The sequence below is a fragment of the Callorhinus ursinus genome, unplaced genomic scaffold, assembly GCF_003265705.2.
Source record: "Callorhinus ursinus isolate GAN/ISIS: 27379988/994484 unplaced genomic scaffold, GSC_fseal_2.0 scaffold5, whole genome shotgun sequence".
In the NCBI taxonomy this organism is placed as follows: domain Eukaryota; kingdom Metazoa; phylum Chordata; class Mammalia; order Carnivora; family Otariidae; genus Callorhinus; species Callorhinus ursinus.
The window spans coordinates 66,401,699-66,423,776 of NW_027397067.1; the positions used below are offsets into that span (position 1 = coordinate 66,401,699).

Consider the following 22,078-nt stretch of genomic DNA (forward strand, 5'->3'; position numbering starts at 1 on the left):
TGGGGCAGGAAGGGGCAGTCTGCGTGAGGAGGGGACCTAGACGAAGCATTTGAAGAACTGGGAGAGGCAGTTTAGGGAGAGGAAGGAGGCCCCCAGGCGGAAAGCCTTTAGTACATTTGAATGGTAGAAAAGATGGGGGCTGGAGAGTGGGGGAGAGTGGGATGCTGGTGGGGGGGAGGCTGGATCTTAGCAGATCCAGCTAAGCCTTGTAGGCTCTTGGGGAGGGGGGCGGTGGGATGCACAGGACATTTGTAGAGAACTGTAAAATCACTAAGGAGTTTTAGATGACGGCATTGCAGGATCTGAGTTAACGTTTCCAAGATCACTCTCCCCGTGTGGCCTGTGGTGGACTTGAGCGGACAGAGTGGAAGAAGAGAAACAGGTTGAGGGTCTTTCACAGGGGAGCAGGTGAGAGGGGCAGGTGGCTTGGAGGCAGGTGTGGGGTTGAGAGATTTGGAAGTAGGGCCAAGAGGACTTGTCGGTGGGTTGACTTGTGGATGGAGTGCAAAGGAGAACCAGGGGTGCCTCTTCCAGATTTGAGGCTCCAGCTCTTGGGTGGAGGTGGTGCCAATCAACGGAAGTAGTGGGAAGAGGTCTGGGGGCAGGGGAGCAGGACTTTTGGCTTGGATCTTTTTAGTGTGAGATGTGTATTAGCCACCCCCATGGAGATATCAGACCAGCAGTACAGAATGTATGCATGATGCCTGGGTTAGAGACACCTTTGGAGTCACGAGCACACATGTAAGTGGTGAGCCAGGTGGAGATTCCTGGGAGAGAGCGTGAGGATAAAGAAGGGAAGTGCAGAGAAGGAAGGAGAAGAGGGGAGAAGGCCCAAGACCGAGTCCGAGGTGTGCCGACGCTTACCTTCTGGGCAGAGGAAGGGAGGGGAGACAGCGAAGGAGACAGAAGGAGCAGGGAGTGAGAGCAGAGCAAAGTCAGAAGAACGTGATGTCTAGAAAGGCAAGAGGGTATTTCAAGAAGGAAAGTTGTTAACTATGCTGACTGCACCTGAGAGAAATATGAAGCAAACAAAGTCTCTAAAATATACTTTATTTGTACAAATTAACCTTACGGGTTTCCAGGAATATACATATCACATGAACAGAAGCAATCTTTTCTCAGAGAGTTTTATTTTTTAATGACGAATTAATAATAAGTAAATTCTTGAAAAAATAAATAATACATTCGTATTTAATTAAATGTTTAAAGATTAGTAAATTTAATTTGATTTGTGTAAAGAGATTTGATTCCAATCAGAGTCGGCCTGGTTGGGTTGAGGTAGAGCAGGTAGTCGCTCACAAGGTCACTCCAGGGACACCGAGGTCTCCTTGGCTACCTTACCCACAAGGCACTCGGCGCTCTCCGGCTTCTCTGTAATACACTGACGACTGGAAAGTCCTTTTGTCTTCCTGGGCTTCCAAATTTTTATAGCTGTAAAGCGAGGGGGTTAGACCAGGACCTTGTAAAGTCCCCTCCATCTTAAGACTACTTTGATTCTGAGATTTCAGGTAGGACCATTTATTTAGTCCTTTCTGACATAAAATGAATGAACCTCAATAAAAACTGTTTTGTTGCTGTTCCAAAAATTTGCTAATTTGTTAGCATTGCCAGTGTTAATGTGCAAAAGAGTATTCTTATTTCTGACTTTTCATTTCATGATTCTGAGCAAAGCCGTGTCAGTAGCAAGATGCAAGATCCGCATTTTCAGACTCCTATTACTTTTATGGCATCTTAAAGCCTGTTCCATGTTAGAAATCAAATTTTACTTTATAAGGGTACACAATGACTAAGAGACCTTAGACAAGCATTCTTTGCCTTCTACACCTCTCCCCTCGCCCCCATTGTGGCTCTATTTTGCTGGCTGACTTCAAGACCTGAACTTTTTATAAAGAAGGTACATATTGACAGTTATTTGTTCTGAGGCCCTTTACTCTCTCAAGGACCACAACATATGTGGGCTCCCCTCAGGAGCTTTATAAGCTTTCCTTGATGATATACACATGGCAAAAGGCAGACTACTTCAGTTCCATAAAAAAATCGTTTTTTTAGCCTGTATTTCAGATCTCCTGAATATTCCTGAACTATCTTTAAATAAAGGCTGTAGAAAATTGCGATGTAAGCCATGCATAACAATAATGGATAAATAATTAATAGAACAGGAAGCTAATAACTCACCTGCTGACCAATAGGCCATAGAAAACGTCATTGCCAAACGGTGAAGTGATAAAGGTTATATATCACTTTTTAATGGATAACTAAGGCTTCCTAACCCTTCCTCAGAGTCAAGACTACTTTTAGAGATAGAATTCTCAAAGTAACAAGGGAGTCAAGCATTACGAGGAATTTAATTAGTAACTAGGCACAGAGACTTATTTTATTTACCATAATTTAGTTTTTAACATTCCTTTTCATTCTACTCATATTTATCAGCCCCCTGAAAAGAGCAAGTTGGAATTTTGCATTTCACTTCTGGGGTACGTGTTAAGTGTTTAGAAAACATGAAATCTTTTAAGTTACCAGTGAGTGAAGATATCTAGCTGGGTGTCATATACCCGAGAGATGTTTAATAGCTAGCTGAGAAAACAAACGCACAGACAAAATAATTATGTGCTAAGTAGATGCACAAAATGAACAGTGGTAAGAATTGAAAAAGACACTTTTTCCCCCGGCTAGCAAATATAAAAATCCCATATGGGTTTTTTTCTAATCTTTTTCTGTATAATAATATTCTTTTGTCCTTAATTCAGTGTCATCTAGGAAATTCTGGGGGTTGGAGGGAGCCCTCCTGAGGCAAGGATTTAAAACTAATTACTACAATAAAGACTATTTAAAAAGATTTTTATTTTTCTGAAAACATACACAAAAACCTTCTTGTAGAAAAGTCAACTGCATTGTGTAGGCATGTGGCCATCCCTCAGCGTTGACAACAGTGAAACCCCAGGTGCCTAATTCTAGATATTGTACACGCTGCAGATTTTTTTCTGGTAGAATTTTGTCTACAAGCAAGCAACCGAGGTGAGATTGTACCGTACTACCTGAAGAGAATCTAGGTGCTTGAGAGGCCCGCAGGGACTGCAATGGAGAGGAAGACCGGAAGTCAGCACACCTTGGGTTGGAAAGTTCTGATTCATTTGACATGTCAGCTGGACTGGGCTAAGGGATGCCCGGATGGCTAGCAAAACATTATTTCTGGGTGTGTCTGGGAGGGTGTTTCCAGAAGAGATGAGCGTTTGATTCATTAGACTTGAGGAAAGATCTGCCCTCGTTGATGTGAGGGGGCATCATCCAATCTGTCGAGCGCAGAATAGGAAGGGCAAAGGAAGGGCAATTTCTGCTCTCTCTTCCTGAGCTGGGATGTCCGTCTTCTCCTGCCCTTGAACAGGGGTGCTCCCACTTCTCAGGCCTTTGGATTTGGACTGAATTATACCACTGGCTTTCTTGAGTCTCCAGCTTGTAGAGGGAAGATTGTGGGACATCTTGGCCACCTGTGTGAGCCAATTAATACACTCAATCAATCAATCAATCAATCAATAACTCTATTAAATAGTCAGTGATCTGTATATCTTCTATGAGCTCTGTTTTCCTGGAGAACTCTGACTAAGATGTAAAGTTTTTGTTAAAGCTACAGTAACTGAGTTGAATCATGGTTTTGGTATTTAAAGGTATCATCAGCCACCCCTATGTTTCATTCCACTGGACAGCACTAGATGTTTTATAAATGTCTGCTGAACCAAAGCAAACTCGCCTCCCTCCCTACTAGGTGCTGAGCACTGTGCAAATGCTAAAGATGAAGGTGATGAAGATGTTACTGGTGTCACTGAGTGCACAATTGTGGAAGAGACATGTAAGCATCATTTTATACAGTGAGGAAAGCGCTATGTGGAGGCTGTCCTGCTGTGAGGCTTATGTGTACCTGGACACTCAATCTTTTTCTTTTTGCGGGGTGATACAGAGTTTATGGATTTCGATTTTTCTCTTTACAACAGAGATCACATCTACATACTATTTTGCTAGTCTTCGTGGCTACCTTAAACCTAAAAGTCTAAACCTAAAGGGGCTCAATCACACAGAAACATATACACACTCACACTAAGTTTCTTAAAACAGTAGTGCATGCATTATATTCTTGCTCTAAAGCCAACTTTGATTAAAAACCACTACTTTCAAAGACTGGCCTGATTTTTGAAGGTGAACCAAGATACACACCGTATGATTCTAAAATCTGTTTTAGCTTTTGTACAGTTGTTATCTTACTGGACTATAGTGTATGTTTTTTAAAAGGACACTGATGAGGGGCACCATCTGGTGTTAACTTTAACCATACCTAGTTTCCTCCTTCTCCCCCCGGAAAACTTTGGCCAAGAGTTCTCCATCATAAAGACTGAAAGGACCCAGTGATACTCCAGCACCACGGAGGTAACAGAAGCAGGCTCCAGCCCTCCTTTGATTCTCCCACACTATGCTACCTGTAAGTGGTTCCAAAACCAGAACATAGACCGCCATACTTAAAATCTTAGGGGACATGGAGAGTCAGCTAGAATAGGGGAAAAGAAAGTCATAGGTGGGCGGGGAAGTAGGTGGGCACATGAAGAGCCACCTGCTCTGTCCAACACCTGTGTATGTGTGCTTTAACTGAATGAACTCAGGAGGCCACCAACAGCAGTGGACCTGCTCACTTCACCTTTCAAATCAGAACAACAAGACTAAAAAGCTCAGGCTTGTGTTTTCGACTATGCAGAGGTTCCACTGGTTGATGAGGAGCTCCTAAGCGGGATCTCGACTCCTCCGGCATAATCGGATGCCTGCACACAGCACACCCAGCAGCTGGATAGCTGGCTGCCAATGCCAGCGCCGCTCAGACAAGATGCACCAGGAATTCCTGTAGCTTCTTTACAACTAGAGCCTCGTATCCCTCGGCAGAGAGGTCAGGGGCCTGGGCCAGACGGCCAGGACAGCTGCTGACGGTCCCTCTGCACAGCTAAGAGGGACACTCTGGTGTTTGGAGTAGCTGTGAGCTCCACAACAGTGCTGCTGTCTCTGTACCTAATTCCCCGCCCGGCTAGCAGCATCCGTGTCCGTCCCATTGCAGGTCTCCCATACTGTCTGAATGCCGCCATCACCCTCATGTTCCACCTTTGCTCTGTAAACGTATCCCCAACCCACGACAACAACTTCTGTGACAAAAACCAAGAGCAGCATGATGACAAATGTGGCAAGTCTGCAGCGGCTTTCTGGGATTGTGGCACAGCTACCCATTAGCCCAGTAAGGAAAAGCAGGGCTCCTACAGGGTGATCAGGACAGTGGGGATGAAAGTGTATGCATCTTCATCATAAATGATAAAGGTGTGGCCTCCCACGTGGCATAAGATGCCGGCTGACCCCCAGAAGATGAGGTGGGGGAACACCAGCACGGACCTGGAGGAGGTGATGGCACACAGGCCCATGGTGCCCGCAGCCTGCTGGGAACTGCAACAGCCTGCGGGGCACTCACTGCAGCACCCCTCCCCCGTGCCCTCGGGCAGCCTCAGCCCTGGCGAGCACCAACACTCCTCATTTGGGGGAATCACTGTCTCATAGCTCTGATTTTGGCCAATGGGAGGCTGAAGACAGGCAGGAGCCAACAGATGCTTCACCCCTTTGCCCCCCAGTACCTGTTTGGAGGTGCAGTAGGTTCATACTGCCTCTTGAGAGGCATCACACAGGACTAAGCAACTCACTGTTTTCTTGAGAAGCTGTAGGCCATTCAGGACCACAGTACTTTGTATTTGCTTTTGGGCCTTTCCTGCCTTATGCTGTTTCCCCTTCACTCTTAGTGTCCTGGGATTGTACCCCCAGTAGAGTGCTAGCATGTGCTTTATCCATTTGTTTGCTAGAGAATCGGGGCGAAGACACTGTCTTTGAAAGTTCTGGAATATTACCTCTTGTTGCTCTGGGGGACCTAATCTAAGGTGAATGAGTAAGGGAAGAAGGAAAGGGAGAGGAAATCAGGAAAGGCTTCCAGAAGGAGGTGGCCCTTGAACAAAGCTTAGAAGGAAAAGTAGGGGCTCATCAGGCAAAGTGGGGTTCATAAAGGAAGATAAAACAACACAAGCAAAAGTATAGAGAAATGGAATTATGTTATATTCAGGGACTGGATTTTTCTCCTTGGAAGGCTGGTAGAAAATCTAGAAGTTTTGAGGTCTTCCTAATATTGGTTACTTATTATTATTACTACTACTTAATAATGTTTAAAAGTAATCATTTTAAGTAATAATGTTATTAAGTAATATGTAATACCTAATAATACTATTATTAATACTTAATTATTAAGTAATAATACTAATAAGAATGATATTATTGTTTAATCTTATTAGCTACTTGAAGTCTTACTAATATTGCAGGGGTAGAGAGAAGCTACTTTCACTTCCCCCCCAATAAACCTTCCACTGAGGAGCCAGCAAGAGGTGAGAGTGTTTAGGAAGACCCTGGACTTGGCAGATGGCGGCCTGACGATTGAAGCTGACTCACAGGCATGTGCCCCTCAGTGTTGCCCCCCACCATGGGTTTTCATGTACTTTGAATGGGTTGCCCATCAGATTCACACAAAATTTTGAATTCCCATTTCTCTTGAAAAATCAGACCAGGTAGCACCGGGCTCGCATCCCGCCATGGATCTGAGCAGCAGGTGCCCATGTTAGGTGAGGCATGGGTGTTCAGGCTGGCACAGTCCCCACCACCCCCTGACTGGGTTCCTGTGTCTCGTCAACATTACTTGTGTAGTGTCTCTAGCATCTGAGTTTGCAATTCTGGGCATTCCCGGGATACTGGGTCATCTTGAACCAGTGAGACCATTTTTGCCACCTTAGCCTCCTAGGGCTGGATGCGCCCATAGCCGTGCGAGCGCATCTTATTGAGACTGAGAACATGGACACACCATGCCTGCTTCTTTTGGTCACCAGCTGTTGATCCAGACCCAGGCACGAGCAAGTCTGATTATTAAAGCTGAAGGCACATGCTCCGGCCTTAACTGCAAAGGCAGCTGAGAAGGAGAATATTTGGCATGTACAGTTTCGCTGAAGGGAGGAGAGCCCTGCCTCTTAGTAAGACTCATAGATGTTTAGACATTCAGGAGCCAAATGAATGGGACAATCTACTAGAAAGGGGGCGGCCCTCTAATTGTGGGTATGTCTACCAGCGGAGCACCCCAGATGATCTTATGTGGAACACACACACAAAACTTTGCTTTGATAGCCTTGCATTATTTTATGTGTATTAGGACAATACGATGAAGACACGAAACCTGTGAATGACAGAAAAAGTTTATTATGTGAAGCATGACAATTTAGAAAAAAAATCTCAAGAAAGTAGTAGTTTTGATGATACTTGGAAATAATAAGGTTATTATTTAAATGACCAAACTTTTGGAAATTGGTCTAGGTAAACGCAAATTTTAAATTTCTCTTTGTGCCAAGTATTAATAATAATAATACAAAAATATATTTATTTAGGGGCACCTGGGTGGCTCAGGCGGTGAAGCATCTGCCTTCAGCTCTCAGGTCATGATCCCGGGGGTCCTAGGATTGAGCCTCGCATCGGGGTCCCTGCTCAAGGCTGCTTCTCCCTCTCCCTCTGCCTGCCCCCACCCCCAGCTTGTGCTGTCTTTCTCTCTCTCTGTCAAATAAATAAGATCTTAAAAAAATACAGTTATTTAGTGCTGTGGGCCAGACCCTATTCTAAGCACCTTAAGTTTGTTTGTTTACTTAAACATCACACCAACTTTAGGAGATAGTTACTATTATTTTCCCCAATTTTACAGAGGGAGACCCTAAGGCACAAATAGTTAAATAACCAGAGGTCACTCAGTAAATAGTCAAATGGAGAATTTGAATACTCTTTCCCTGACAACTATAGCATTAGGGTGGATGTGGATTCCTGTACAATGATTACACTGAAAATCTTCAGAACTGACTTGGGATTTACAATCTGAAATTTGGGGATGAATGCTTTTAGAGTACTTGCTTTTGTGCCAAGTGGTTTGTCATCTAGGGGACAGTTCTCAACTTTGGCATCATTGATATTTTGGGCCACGTAATTCTTTCTGTGTGTGTGTGTGTGTGTGTGTGTGTGTGTGTGTGTGTGTGTGTGTGTGGTGGGGGCTGTTCTATGCATTTTAGGACAGCATTCCTGGCCTCTACCCACTAGATCCCAGTAGCATTTTCTCCAGTTGTGACAACCAAAAATGTCTCCAGAAATTGCCAGATGTCCCCTGCGGACAAAGTTGCCCCTGTCTGAGAACTTCTGGTCTAGAGAATTCTGAAGTCTCTCAGTGAGGAGCCCAGAAATAATTATCAGCAGGAGGCAATGCGATGACTAAGCAGCTCTGGAATGTCCTCCTGCGTATTCCTGCACAGTATCATGTCATTCTTTGTTAATAGCAGGTGTGTCTAGTTTCTCATATCAGAAATAAATATATGGTACCAGCTTATACCAGCTACTGTTTTTAATGCCACGTGTGATAAACCTTTGTGTTTTACTTACAAAATGAGCAACCAGCTCTTATTTTTCTAGAATCCAGTGGCTGTATCCTTGGCAGGAAACTACAAGTGATCTCAATTTCTTTAAACATCTCTTTCCTTGACTTGGTGTTTGGAATTCTTTGAGGGGGCTTCTCTGTGAAAATAGGACAGATTATAAACTAGGTCCATTTGTTTATTCATATTTTATTGATTTACTTCTTGGGTTTTTTTTTTTGTTTATTAGTATTTTAAATACAGAGATCAATATTATGATCATGCTATAATGAATATATCATAGAACACTGAAGAGCTAAAGAAGGACAGCTCTTCTCTCAAATGGGGCTTTCTGGTCATTAAATCACTGACTAAAGGGTTTAGCAAGAGCATCACTCAATCCTTTTTATTTTAATGTGCTCTGGTCTCCGTGGTATCTTCCATATCATCCCTTGCCAGCCGAAACACCTTCCCCTCCAATCCCTTAGGATCTACTTAGGCAAAAACATTACCTCCTCTGGTGATTGCCTCCAGAATCCTTAATCAGAAGAGCCACTTCCTTCCACTAGACCCTTTATCATCTTATCTCCATCATTGTGTTCTCCTTTATGTTCCAACAAATTAAGTACCTGGATTCTCAACCCTATAAGATGGTAAATCATTTAAGGGAAAGGATCATGCTTTATTCATCTCTGTCCCCAAATACTTAGTATAGTTCTTTGCACATAGAAAGCACTTAGCCTATTTTTCTTAAAAGAATGTATCCTTTTGTTAAATTAGTATTTCTCTAGAATTGGAAATCAATATTTGGCAGTGAGACACAATCAATGGCTAACTCTATTTCTGTTGTTGGGCTGCAAGAATCAGGAGGGTGGTTAAGATCTGGGTGTGGCGTCTTCCCATCTCTTCCCCTTATTTACAGAGTGAGAGATTTTCCTTTGGGATTTTATTTAGTCCCAATTGTTACTTGCTCTGTGATTCTTTCACATTTGGGAATTAATTGCAATCTTTCATGTTAATTTCATCGATCGAATCCGTGAAGCAATCTTGCCCCCTTTCCTCTGTTGGCCTGGATCAGGGTTGTCTGCCTAAAAGAATCCCACAGGAACTTAATCCTTCAAAGGACTCTCATAGTTCCCTTTAGATCCAGGCCCTTAGTAGGTCACGGTTTGGGTCCCTAGTTATTCCCCTTTCTCAGTGGCCCATGGAAACCTGCCATGCGTCTCCTCATGACAGGCCCTGCTGTCTGCTACCCAAGGATCTCAACATGTGGATATTGACACTGTCTTGGAAGGCAGATAGTGAGGGGCGATCCCTCCAGCTCAGTCTCGCTCCTTCTTATGTTCCATGTGCAGAAAATAAATCGTGGTTCGGATTAAAGCTGGCAGTTGCTTGGGAGTTGAAAATGTTCATACACGACTATATGGACAAAGAAAATGTGGGGCTATTTGGTTTTCAAAGTTAGACTTAATCATCCTCATACCCTCACCCCACTGGGGTGGGAAGTGGGGCTTTAAATCTACTAATGAAGATGCTCTTAATTCAACCTCTTCCTGATTAAATACCGTCATTTCACTGGGGGAATGGTTTCTATTCAGCAAATACTCTACCTTGAAGATTTCATCTTCTCCCTCTGTTTCTCCTCAAGATACGCCAGTGGGAACTGAAATAATTCAGAAAACCTTTCTCAACCAAGCCTGGCTTTCAAGACTGTCTTGCTCAGACTCAAAAATCCTATTTTTTATTTCCAGTGGTGAACCTTGACTTTCTCCTTGCCCTTCTTTGTAATAATCCTTATCTTCTCAAAGGCAAATGGATGATGTTGGCTTTTTCATTCAGTTTTTCCTGGCTTTTGCTTTCCCAGGCCTACCTTTTACCAGGTTACATGGTTCAGTTGGCTTCCTATTTAAAAGAAAAAAAGAAAGAAAAAGAAAAAAAATCACTACGCATTAAGGCTATATGAAGTCTAAGAAGACATGTCACTAACCACATTTAACTCTTATCTTCACAAATTCTAAAAGAAAGAGAATTGCACATTTCTGCAAAGTGAGAGAACAAATGTTTTACAAGGACCTGAGCTAAGAAATAGCTGATTCACATTGTTCTGGGATCAGTTGTAGTTGTAGCCAAGAAAGTATCCTGTCTCTCACTCAAATGTCATTAATAGAGATCATGAAGCAATCCCACTATATATGAATTTAATCCCTGATCACAGTTTACACCAGTATATAAACTCTTATTTCTTGTTGGACAGTCAAGAGATTACGTGTTGCTAAAGGTATAAAGTTTGGATGACATAATGCAGAAGGAAACAAAAAATATTTCATTTCAGCCAAGTTCTAAACCACTGTGACAATACACCCGAAGAAGCTAAAAAGATCTGCAGTGGACCAATGCCCTATGTGTAACATGAACTCAGATAGTTTCCACTAGTCCAATAGTGTGTAATTCTTTATTTCTCTCAGGGCTCTCCCAACAGTTATCAAGGGGGTAGAGAAATGATTTCTTTGGTCTATATGAACGTGGAATAAATGTTTGTGTATTTCTTTACAAAAAAAGTCAGGGGTGCCTGGGTGGCTCAGTTGGTTAAGTGGCTAACTCTTGTTCCAGCTCAGGTCATGATCTCCGGGTCCTGAGATAGAGCCCCATATCAGGCTCCATGCTCAGCAAGGAGTCTGCTTAAGATTCTCTCTCTCTCCCCCTCTCTCTTTCTCTGACCCCCCCCCAAATAAATAAATAAATCTTAAAAAAAAAAAAGCCTGGGGCAGACTGGAGTAATTCTTTTGCATATGAAAAATAAACTAAAAATTATTTTAGTTGGCCATGGAATTACTGTGTTGTAGAGTTAGAATGTACATTAGAAGTCATCTTTGTTCAATCTCCTCGTTTTACAAATCCAGCAAATGCTTATCGAGAACCTGAGGCCCGAGGAGGCCTGATAAGTGGTTACCAAACCTTGCTGTGCTTTGAATCACCTGGGTTCCAACTGAGGAATTCTGATGTAATTGATCGGGTGTGAGGTCTAGGCACTGGCAATCTTAAAAACTTCTCAGGTCACTCTCATGCTCCTAAGACTACCCTCTTCCCTCTGTTTTTTGTTTTTTGTCTTTTTAAGATTTTATTTATTTATTTGATGGAGAGAGGGGGTGAGAGCACAAGCAGGGGGAGTGGCAGAGGGAGAGGGAGAGGGATGCGGGACTTGGTCTCAGGACCCTGGGATCATGACCTGAGCTGAAGGCAGATGCTTAACCAACTGAGCCACCCAGGTGCCCCTCTTTTTTCTCTGTTAAAAAAAATCTGGCATTGAAATATTTTCTTCTGTATCTAATCCATACACTTAAATGAACTTCTTTGATGAAGTAATGGGGACAAGAAATGGGAAGAGCTGTCCAGATGCCTCCTCACTTCCATAGGTTTTCATAAGCTCCTTCCTTTGTCCTCTTTATTTTTTCAGCTAGTCCAACCTCTTTTGCAAAATAGAATTGAAGAGCAACTATGGAATTCACAAATTCCATTCACTCAAAATGTGATTTTACTCCTTATCATGGATGCTATGAAAATACTTTCAATTAAGGATAAACTATGCTTTGTAGCCAGTGGACTTACCCTGTTTATCTGGCCTACCGCAGAAAACTTTAGGCTCAGTGGCGACCTTCAGATTGTGCAAACCTCAGATGGACTACTGTGCTGCAGTCCTAATGGCATCAATTTCCAAGGAAGAACTGACAGTATTTGGTGCTATCAGATATGGGAGACAAAGCTCCAATAAATAAAGAATTTCAAGGACTTTAAGGCCTAAGAGATTGGTTTGGATAGTGAAGGAGCACCCCAATGTTTGTAACAGCAATGTCCATACTAGCCAAAATATGGAAAGAGTCCAGATGTCCATCAATACCTGAATGGATAAAGAAGACGTGGTGTGTATATATATGTATATATGTACACACACACACACACACACACACACACACACACACACACGATGGAATATTACTCGGCCATCAAAAAGGATGAAATCTTGCCATTTGCAATGACATGGATGCAACTAGAGGGTATTATGCTAAATGAAATAAGTCAGTCAGAGAAAGACAAATACCATATAATTTCACTCATATGTGGAATTTAAGAAACAAAACAAATGAACATAGGGGAAGGGAAGGAAAAATAAAATAAGATAAAAACAGAGAGGGAGGCAAACCATAAGAGATGCTGAACTCTAGGAGACAAACTGAGGGTTGCTGGAGGGAGGATGGGCTAACTGAGTGATGGGCATTAAGGAGGGCACTTGATGTAATGAGCATTGGGTGTGATATGCAACTAATGAATCACTGAACTCTACCTCCGAAACTAATGATACACTATATGTTAGTTAATTGAATTTAAATTAAAAAAATTTAAAAAGTCAATAGAAATGAGGAAGCGAAGAATTTGCAAGTTTTAGGTATAGAAATGTTGTGTGAGATCAGCCCCTAGTGGGCACTTTAACTAGCACAATGGCTCAGCATTTCAGTTGTGTGGCTTGATATTGGAATGTTCAACACCAGAAATGTTCTAAACACAGACTGACTTCTGATGGCAGAAATATATTATTTTTGATATTAGAGATAAATGTTATAATATCAATCCTTCGCGGGCTCTATGAAGAGGATCCCTCTGCCTCTCTCTACGACAGACTTGTAACTCTCAGTTCCTTTCCATCATTTGCAGAAGAAAATCCTAGAAATTCCCTAACATAGAGAAAAACAGTCCCACATTTTTCTTGCCCCTTCCCGCTTCTCCATCCTTACCTCCTGATTCTTTAGTGTTCCAGTCACAGTGTCTGGATGAGAAGTTTTCCAGGTAGATAAGTAGGGGAAAGCATTCAAGAAAGGGCGTATTCTATTTGGCATATTTAGGGAATTGCAAATGTCTTAAAATTTCTGAAGTGTGTAATGCAAGAGAGGATGGACAGCTGGGTCTTTCAGTCTTTTTCTTTTCTTTTCTTTTTAACTTTCACCATAGAAGAATACAGAAATATTTCTCCACTCCAAAATAAATGAAGCGCAGGTGGAGTGGTGCTCACAACGGACAGTCTCCGTAACAGAGGTGGAAGGGAGGAGTGAAGAATGTGGCCCGTGGGAGAGCCCACATTCTCTCTAAGCCAGATTACTTGTCCTCTGTTTCACTGACTGGTGGGGGAAAGGGGGTCTAATGCTGTGAGATTTTTCATTTTTATTTTTAAATAGGTAATAGATCTGGGTTTATTTCAAAGTAAGTGTTTTATTTCTGAACTCTTTCTTTCTTTAAAGATTTTATTTATTTATTTGACAGAGAGAGAGAGAGAGAGAGCACAAGCAGTGGGAGTGGGAGAGGGAGAGGCAGACTCCCCGCCGAGCAGGGAGCCTGATGTGGGGCTCGGTCCCAGGACCCTGGGATCATGACCTGAGCTGAAGGCAGACGCTTAACCAACTGAACCACCCAGGTGCCCCCGAACTCTTGCTTTCTTAAAGTATTTTTCCACGAATTCCAAGAGATCAAATTCTCAGTAGACTTGAATAAGGTTTGTATCATTTAAAAAATATTGATTACATGTGCTACGGTATAATTTAATTTTTTATAATTAAAGAAAATATGGGGATTTATATTTAGCATTACTTGTCATACCCATGAGGAGTTCCCAATAATATGCAGATGAAGAAATCTGGACATTCTAAAAGACTTTAAGAAAAGATAATATTTCTCTCTCTCTCTCTCTCTCTTTTTTTTTTTTGCTTGTTTCTAACAATGGAAGTGGGCCATAAGACTAGAAAGTTAAGAAATTTTAATGTAATTATAATTAGATTAAGTTTTTTATTTTTTTAAATAAAGATTTTATTTGAGAGAGAGACAGAGGGAAAGCACAGAGGGAGAGTGAGAGAAGCAGACCCGCACTGAGCAGAGAGCCTGATGTGGGGCTCGATCCCAGGACCCTGAGATCATGACCTGAGCCGAAGGCAGACGCTTAACGAACTGAGCCACCCAGGCACCTCTAGATTAAGTTTTTTTCTACTGAAGTATAACTGATGTACAATAGCTTACTAGTTTCAGGTGTACATCACAGTGACTCAATATTTTTATATATTACAAAACAATCCCCAATAAGTCTAGTTACCATTTGTTACAATACAAAGTTCTTACAATATTGTTGACTATATTCCCTATACTGTACATTACATCCCACTGACTTACTTATTTTATGACTGGAACTTTGTACCTCTTGATCCCCTTCATCTGTTTTGTCCACCCCCCCAACTTCCTCTCTCTGGTAATCAACAGTTTGTTTACCTGTATCTATGAGTCTGTTTCTGTTTTGTCTTGTTTGTTCATTTGTTTTGTTTTTTAGATTCCACATACAAGTGAAATTATATGGTATTTGTCTTTCTCTGTCTAACTTATTTCATTTAGCATAATACCCTCTAGCTCCATCCATGTTGTCACAAAATGGCAAAATTTCCTTCCTTTTTATGGCTGAATAATGTTCCGTATCTTGGCTCTTGTAAATAATATGACGATAAACATTGAGGTGTATATATCTCTTTGAATTAGTGTTGTTATTTTCTTCAGTTAAATACCCAGAAGTGGAATTGTGGGATTGCATGGTAGTTCTATTTTTAATTTTTTGAGGAACCTCCATACTGTTTTCCATAGTGGCTGCACCAATTTACACTCCCACCAACAGTGCCCAAGGGTACCCTTTTCTCCACATCCTCGCCAACACTTGTTATTTTTTGTCTTTTTGATAAAAGCCCATCTGATAGGTGGGAGGTGATAGCTCACTGTGGTTTTGATTTGCATTTCCCTGATGATGAGTGGTGTAGAGCATTTTTTTCATGTGTCTGTTGGCCATCTGTATGTCTTCTCTGGAAGAATGTCCATTCAGATCCTCTGTCATTTTTTTATCAAAATTCAAAAATTTAATAAAATTTTATATTAATTTTTAATAGGTAAAATAAAACAATTTTAAAAGGTTACATATTCCAAGGTACTTAAGATATTGTTCCAACAGAAAAACACAAGCTCTGTGATGAAAGTTCGTGCTGCCTCAAGATAATCAGATTTCACCGTTCAGGCAATTCAAAATTAACACACCATAGTCCCCAAACTGATTAAGAAATGTTCACTAACAATTTAGAGAATCTGGGGAAGCCAAATGGAAAGAGTAAATTTTGCAGGTTTGCATGTCCTCTTTCAGTCAGATAAAAGAACATGATTCTTGAGAAGATAACCAAAAAAGGCCATGGTGGCTATAACACACAGAACCATTCAGTAATGCCAGGTTTTTATGTGTTTTTTTCTTTCTTTCTTATGCTTCTACTTAAAATGTGAGTCCTCACTTATTCCAAATAATTTTTACTAAAACCTAAAATAAGGATAAATTACATTTGGACTAAAATTCTATTGAGATGGCTGTGATTTTAAAACCCATCAGTAAAAAAAAAAAAAAAAAATACTGGAAGTTCACTGAGACTCAGGCACTAAAGACAGATTGACTTTAACTGTGACTGCTCCTATTTACCCATTGCCTTTGAGAGCCTTTAAATATAACCATGTCATGTTAACAAGGAGTTGACTGCAAATCACAATCTATATAGACCAATTCCTATGGAACACTATTTTGGAGTGCTAAAAAATTTCCAACTTCAACCGCTCAACTTCACAGATATCAGTTCATCAGAAATGTCTAAAGCATCCTTTGAACTTCTTTGCCCCAATGTTCCTTTTAGATCACAACACAAGGAAACCATTGGCAAAGGTTCCCTGAAATGAGCAAACATTTCCCCTATGCCCCGGTATCACATGTCCCTGGATCTCCCCAACACTTAGGATCTATCTGATCCAGCAGGCAGGGAGCAAATTCATTTACTTTCTCCCCGGATCCACTGACTAGATGTGTTTAAAAAATTACTTCCTAACTGATGCCTTATAATGCAATGTGCCTGAAATGTTAACACTGGTCTTTCTGTTTAGGCTTTTATACTTTGGGAGCAGCAGGTTCCCTTGTGATGTCTGTGACATCACTGGTTCTGCCCATCAGATAGAATTCTTTGTTGGGAACAAGACTGACAAAATGGGCCAGGCAGTTGGACATGGGGAAAAAAGGCTGAAATAGCAGCCATATCCCAGGCATCTTCTTGACTGAAACCCTGCACCTCGAGAGCTTTATGAAATGGTCATCTGTTATGTCATCAGCTCGGGAAAGAGCAAGAGCAAACTCCAGCAGGGAGGTCAGACTTTCTCCAGTTCACACAGACCTGGTCAGGGAGCACTGGGTTCTTCCAGTAGACCTTGTAGCCGGCCCTGCAGACAACCCCACTGTATGGACACTTGTTGGCCAGGCTGGTCACTATGATGATGGGTTCCTTGTCAGCTTGGCTGAGCTGGCCTGGTTCCTTGTCGCAGATGGCATTGTAATAAGCTAAGAAGGCTCTGAATTCCAATGGCCGGTGAGACAACAATTTACATTTGGTAAAAATCCTGTGAGCAGTGACAGGGCTCTGAGGTAGTGAAGCACAGACATGCTGGTACCCTGTTCAAAGCCAGAAGGCCTTCCTGCAGGTGCCTGCCCTCTCGCAGGTTTTTGTTTTTTTAAATACAAAGTTGTAGTTCTTTCTATATTTTGGATATTAACCCTTTATTGGATGTGTGATTTGCAAATGTCTTTTCCCATTCAGTAGGCTGCCTTTTCATTTTGTTGATGGTTTCCTTTGCTGTGCAGAAGCTTTTAGTTTGATGTAATTCCACTTGCTTATTTTAGCTTTTGTTGCCCTCGCCTGAAGAGACTGGTCCAAAAAATTCTGCTAAGACTGACGTCAAAGACCTTACTGCCTCTATTTTCTCCTAGGCATTTTTGGTTTCAGGTGTTACAGTCTTTAATCAATTTTGAATTTATTTTTGTGTATGGTGTAAGATAGTGGTCCAATTTCATTCTTTTGCTTGTAGATGTCCAGTTTCTCCAACCCCACTGATGGGAGAGATTCTTCAGGGTTGACTTTGGGAGGAGGGCTCATTTCTCTTCCACTATTTGAAGCCACCTATGACTTCCTCCCCAAGCCCATCATTCCTAGACAACTTACTCCGGAGCCTGACACTGGAGAAAACTGGGACATCCAACAATGGCAATGCAGACCCAAGAATTTATCTTTATCCACCCAGAGACTTGACAGGAGGAGCCCAACGCGTGGGCAGGGGGCGGTTACCCGGCGCTTCGCCTCACCACCTTCTTGCCCCGCCCCCTACACTCTGGGGGCCGGGCAGGAGGCCAGTCGGTGTCCCGCCCCTCCAGCCTCGCGCCAGCGGGCGGAAGTGACGCAAGCCCAAAGCCATTTCCGGCGGGCCGAAACTAGGAAGAAACTTGAAGCTGCAGAGGCGCTCCTTACCGGATCTCGGCTGCTCCTGTGCCCCGTGGCCCGGCAGCGCCGAGCTGTCGGGAGCCCTGGCCATGGGGCAGCCCCGGCCTTCCGCAGTGTGAGGCGCGGGGCCTCCCGCGGGCTCCCCGATAGGCCGAGGGCGGGCAAGCGGGAGGCGTCGTTCCAGCTGTGGTCACGGCCGTTGCCGGGCTCCCGGCATCATGAACATAGACGTGGAGTTCCACATCCGGCACAACTACCCCTGGAGCAAGTTGCCGGCCAACGTGAGGCAGGTACGGCCGGAACCTGGGGTCGGGGCTCCGCCCTGCCATCACCTGCTCACCTTGCCCGCGGGGCCGGCGCCGCCACTGGCGGCTGACTCCTGCCCTTCCCCCGCCGCGGTCTCTGGGAAATCGTCCCGCAGGTCAGGGGTTCGAAGGGGACGGCTCTGGGGTCACAGGGGCAGGATGGGGCCGTTGCTAAATGGGATGGACTCGCTTGGCACCTTTGCCCGTAGCCTCGTTTAAAACCAGGTGCTTGCGAAACCTATTTAACACGGCGCTTGACCTCCAGAACTTCAGGATGGTGGGGAATAGACGAGAAACAAATGAATACGTTACAGGATGATAGCCGCTCACATGTACTTGCATTGTAGTATATGTGGGCACACAGAGGAGTAAGAAATTGTCCGGGGAGTGTCTGGAGCCCGTGTGGAGGAGGCATTGAAATTGGGCCTTAAAGGACGAATGAGAGATAAAAAGGGAGTAAGATTTTCCGGGGAGAGGGAGAGTTATTTTAAGGGCTTGGACGAGTGAAAGAGAGTGTTGAGAGTAGCTAGCAACTTAGTATCACGGCAGGTGGAGGTGTGGGTATATTGGTGTTTGGAGGTGGGATTTTGTGAGTGAGTGGAGGTTGGTTGGTAGCAGGTAAGGCTGGAAAAGCAGGCAGGGCCAGATTTTGAAGGGGCTTTCCTACTTTGATGGTTGGACTGTATCCTCTAGGCAGGATAGGTTTACCAGAGATGTTTCAACAAGAGAGTGACGGGAGTTTTTGTTTTTTTCTTGAGGGTTAATTCTCAACTGCTTGAGTGTCATTTTTACTCAATTGCTCAACAAATATTAGTTGAACACCTGCATGCTATGCCTTGTTCTAGGTGCTTGTAGTTTGCACAAGTCAACAAAATAGAGACCCTGCCTTCATGGAGCTTACATTTTAGTAAAGAAAGACAGTAAACAAGTAAATGAACAAGTACTGAATATGGCAGGTGGTGTTGAATCTTATGAAGATAGTGATACATGCTGCATATAAGGCGCTGTTTTCTCTGGCCATAGATTGATCTTCAAGTTCCTCCCTTTCTACTTGGTTGAGAGTGAAATTCTGTTTTCCATTGGTGCTGGGCAGCTATATTTGGAAAATTTGGGATGGTGGTGGTAATGGTATAGGGTTATTAGTTTGCTTCCTCACTCAGCATGGGGGCGTAGTACTGGGAAATGAATCATTTAAGGTTCTGGCGTTGCATCACGTGGCAAGGAAAGTGCTTTCACTGTAAGATACCCAACAAACAAGAAAGTAGAAAGATAAAGGAACTAAGAATTCTTGGTTGTCAGTGGCTGCCCATGTGACATTTATCTTGACTTGGAGGGACAAAGCTCTAAACTTGAAAGAGTAAGTTTCTCTTGTTAAGCTTGAATGAGGGCTTTGGTACTTTTGTGCTTTAGGGTTTTGTGGCGTATCCAAAGACAACTGGAAGACCCAACAGCCCTTTTCTTGGTTTCCATCTTTTCTCTACTTTTCCTTTCACAAAAATAAATGTAGCATAATGGAAGAAAGGTGGATGATTCAATTATGTTAAGCATGAATAATTGATCTCAGTATTGGCAAAAGCATATCTAATACTTAGTCAAGACTATTAAAAATAATCACAGATCAGTATTATAATTAGGTAGGAATGTGACATTAAATTAAAATTTGTTTTGGTAAGATCACTTAAAAAATAGCTGTTTTAGCTTAGGATAAGCTTCCACTTGTTTTTTGGAAAACCCATCTGTACAAGTTACCTCCTTGCACTTTATCTAGCCTTCCTACTCTTTGCCCAGGTCAAGCTCCAACCTTCAGTTGCTACATCAGCTTTCTATCTGGTCTCTCTTCCTCAGTGTAGGACTCCCTCACATTCATTCCTCACACTACACTGGGGTGAGATTTCTAAAAGGCCATTTCAGTCCTGTACTGCCTGTCTCCTATAGATTACTTGTAGCTTCTTGAATGTCAGAACTCCTCCAGGAAGGTCTCCCTGACCTTCTACATCTGGGGAACCTGACCCTCCGCAGCACTGTTTCTCATCCATAGCACTTAACCCCACTGTGTTGCATTTGCTGCTTACATTACTTGTTTTGCTTTTGTATTCTGAGCACCTATCACATGGTTGGCTTTTAGTAAATATTTTTGGAGCGAATGAGTGATGGTATCAGTCAGAGGTATTTTTCCAGGACTAAAGCTCAGTCACTTTAAAAGTGGGAAATAGTTCTTGTATGGAAAGAATTTGTTTTTTGCCATTACAGATATTAAATACTTTGATAGAGTTTCCAGTAAGCTTTGATGACTTTAATTTGGAAATGACTCATTTGCCACTTCTGAAAACTGGGGGAAGGTGAATTCAGATTTTTTTTTAGAAGTATAAAGCGGGAAGGGGATTTCAGATTTTTACAAAATGTACGTAAAACCAGTAGCTTTTATTGGGTGAGATGAAATGTTTTTATGTGATATGGGCTATGCAAGACTTTAAAAAAATACATTAAAAGTTGTAGATGAGGCCATTATTTCAAGGTTTTTCTGTATGTATTCATTATTCAAAAACAGTTCATAGTTATTTTAAGGAAAGTCTCATGATGAGGTTCTGTATCATCTAAGAAAGGTCAGTTAAAAAATTGTGCGTATCTTTTTTGTGGGGGGCTGTGATTGGGGTTTGTAGGAGCAAAGTCTTTAGAAAAAAATTCGTTCTGCTGTTAGCTTAATCTGATGCACAGTGGGTGTTTCACAGCCAGCACCTGTGTATCTGCATCTGTTATAGTGCCTTTTATATGTAGCTCTGCTTCATTTGTCAGACCTGGTCAGTATTTCTGAAGGGTCAGCTCCTCCCAGAGTAAAATGACCCTTCTTTTAGTTTGCCTCCTGTAGTGGTAACAGTGTTTCAAAATGTGAATGGTGGGAAATTTGGGGTAGGAGTGGGAGAGCAGCCAAAGAATCTTTGTGAACAAAGCAATTATATTTTATGTATATGGGTAGTGAAGAACAAAATCAACTAAGACAGTTTTTAGATATTTGCGGGGACACATATGTATTGATTGATCAGGGCCAGTCATTACTTAATTCCTGGCACAAAGGCTTAGATGTTTAGACGTTGCATTCTCTAACTGGCTTACACATAACAGGCTCTTATATTTTGTATGAGTGGCTTGATTATACTTTTTGTTCTGGAGTTCCCAGGCATGAGGTTAGTTGGGATAAAGTAAGAGATTTATTTTAAAACAGAAGAGCAAAACCTCAAGTGTGGAAGTTGCTCAGGTTCTAGCAAAATCGTGTGCGTGCGTGTGTGTATTGTGTTCCTTGAGAAAGAGACTTATCTGGCAGCAAAGCTAGAGAAAACCCTTTACAAGTTTTACAGCAAGCCCAATATATTAATTCCCCTCAACATCTTGGCTACTGACCCAGGCTTTGGTGCTGCATAGAGGATAGAGTAGTTTCTCTATGATGAACTTCGCTCCTAACCACTGGAAATGTTAAAATGGATGAAAAAAATAAAAGCACATATATTCTGGCAGTAGTGTGGGTCATAGTTTAACCTGTAACAGACTAATTAATTCAGATGCAGGAAGAAAGATTTTCGTTTTCTCACATCATCACTTTTTTGTTAAAATATATCCCACCAGTGGGTCCGGTTATGTGCCAGTTTATTCAAGTGTGAGTCTTACCTGTCTTGTGAAGATTGCCTTCGGTGAGAGTATGTGTACGAACATTTACCTTGCCTTTCAGACCTGTGAGTAGGAGGTATAATAACTGAATCCTCTGATCTTTCTGCCATTAGTTTCCTAAGATGTCTAATTTTATATTACAGCATGTTGGAAAGATCATGCCTAGTAATTAGAAGGGGGAGAGCAGTCATGTTAAATTCAGTTTATGGCTGCACATTGAATATAATGTTGCCTATAATCAGACATACTTCTTCTT

General features: G+C 42.3%; 1 protein-coding gene, 1 long non-coding RNA gene and 1 pseudogene across 5 annotated transcripts in view; 1 reads left to right on the plus strand and 2 right to left on the minus strand.

Moving 5' to 3' along the window:
- Window positions 1-2,976: 2,976 nt before the first annotated feature.
- On the minus strand, window positions 2,977-17,726 carry LOC141372843 (uncharacterized). 2 transcript variants are annotated; one of them, XR_012378316.1, is made up of 6 exons: window positions 17,582-17,726; window positions 12,096-12,227; window positions 10,100-10,391; window positions 9,002-9,132; window positions 8,518-8,649; window positions 2,977-3,485 (listed from the first exon to the last, which is right to left on the minus strand). It is a non-coding gene; the product is annotated as an uncharacterized lncRNA (long non-coding RNA). The 2 variants fall into 2 exon arrangements; XR_012378317.1 differs by lacking the exon at window positions 12,096-12,227.
- Window positions 4,690-5,444, minus strand: LOC112822989 (tetraspanin-3 pseudogene; annotated as a pseudogene).
- A 125-nt stretch (window positions 17,727-17,851) lies between the features above and the next one.
- FAM91A1 (family with sequence similarity 91 member A1) overlaps window positions 17,852-22,078 on the plus strand; it is a 43,133-nt gene continuing 38,906 nt past the window's right edge. For 2 of the 3 annotated variants that reach the window (XM_073893181.1, XM_073893180.1), the window contains exon 1: window positions 17,852-18,147. In XM_073893181.1, the coding sequence (XP_073749282.1) occupies window positions 18,076-18,147 (72 nt within the window). In that variant the 5' untranslated portion in view covers window positions 17,852-18,075. The remainder of the gene's footprint in view (window positions 18,148-22,078) is intronic. The other variant, XM_025871077.2, reaches the window with a different exon arrangement.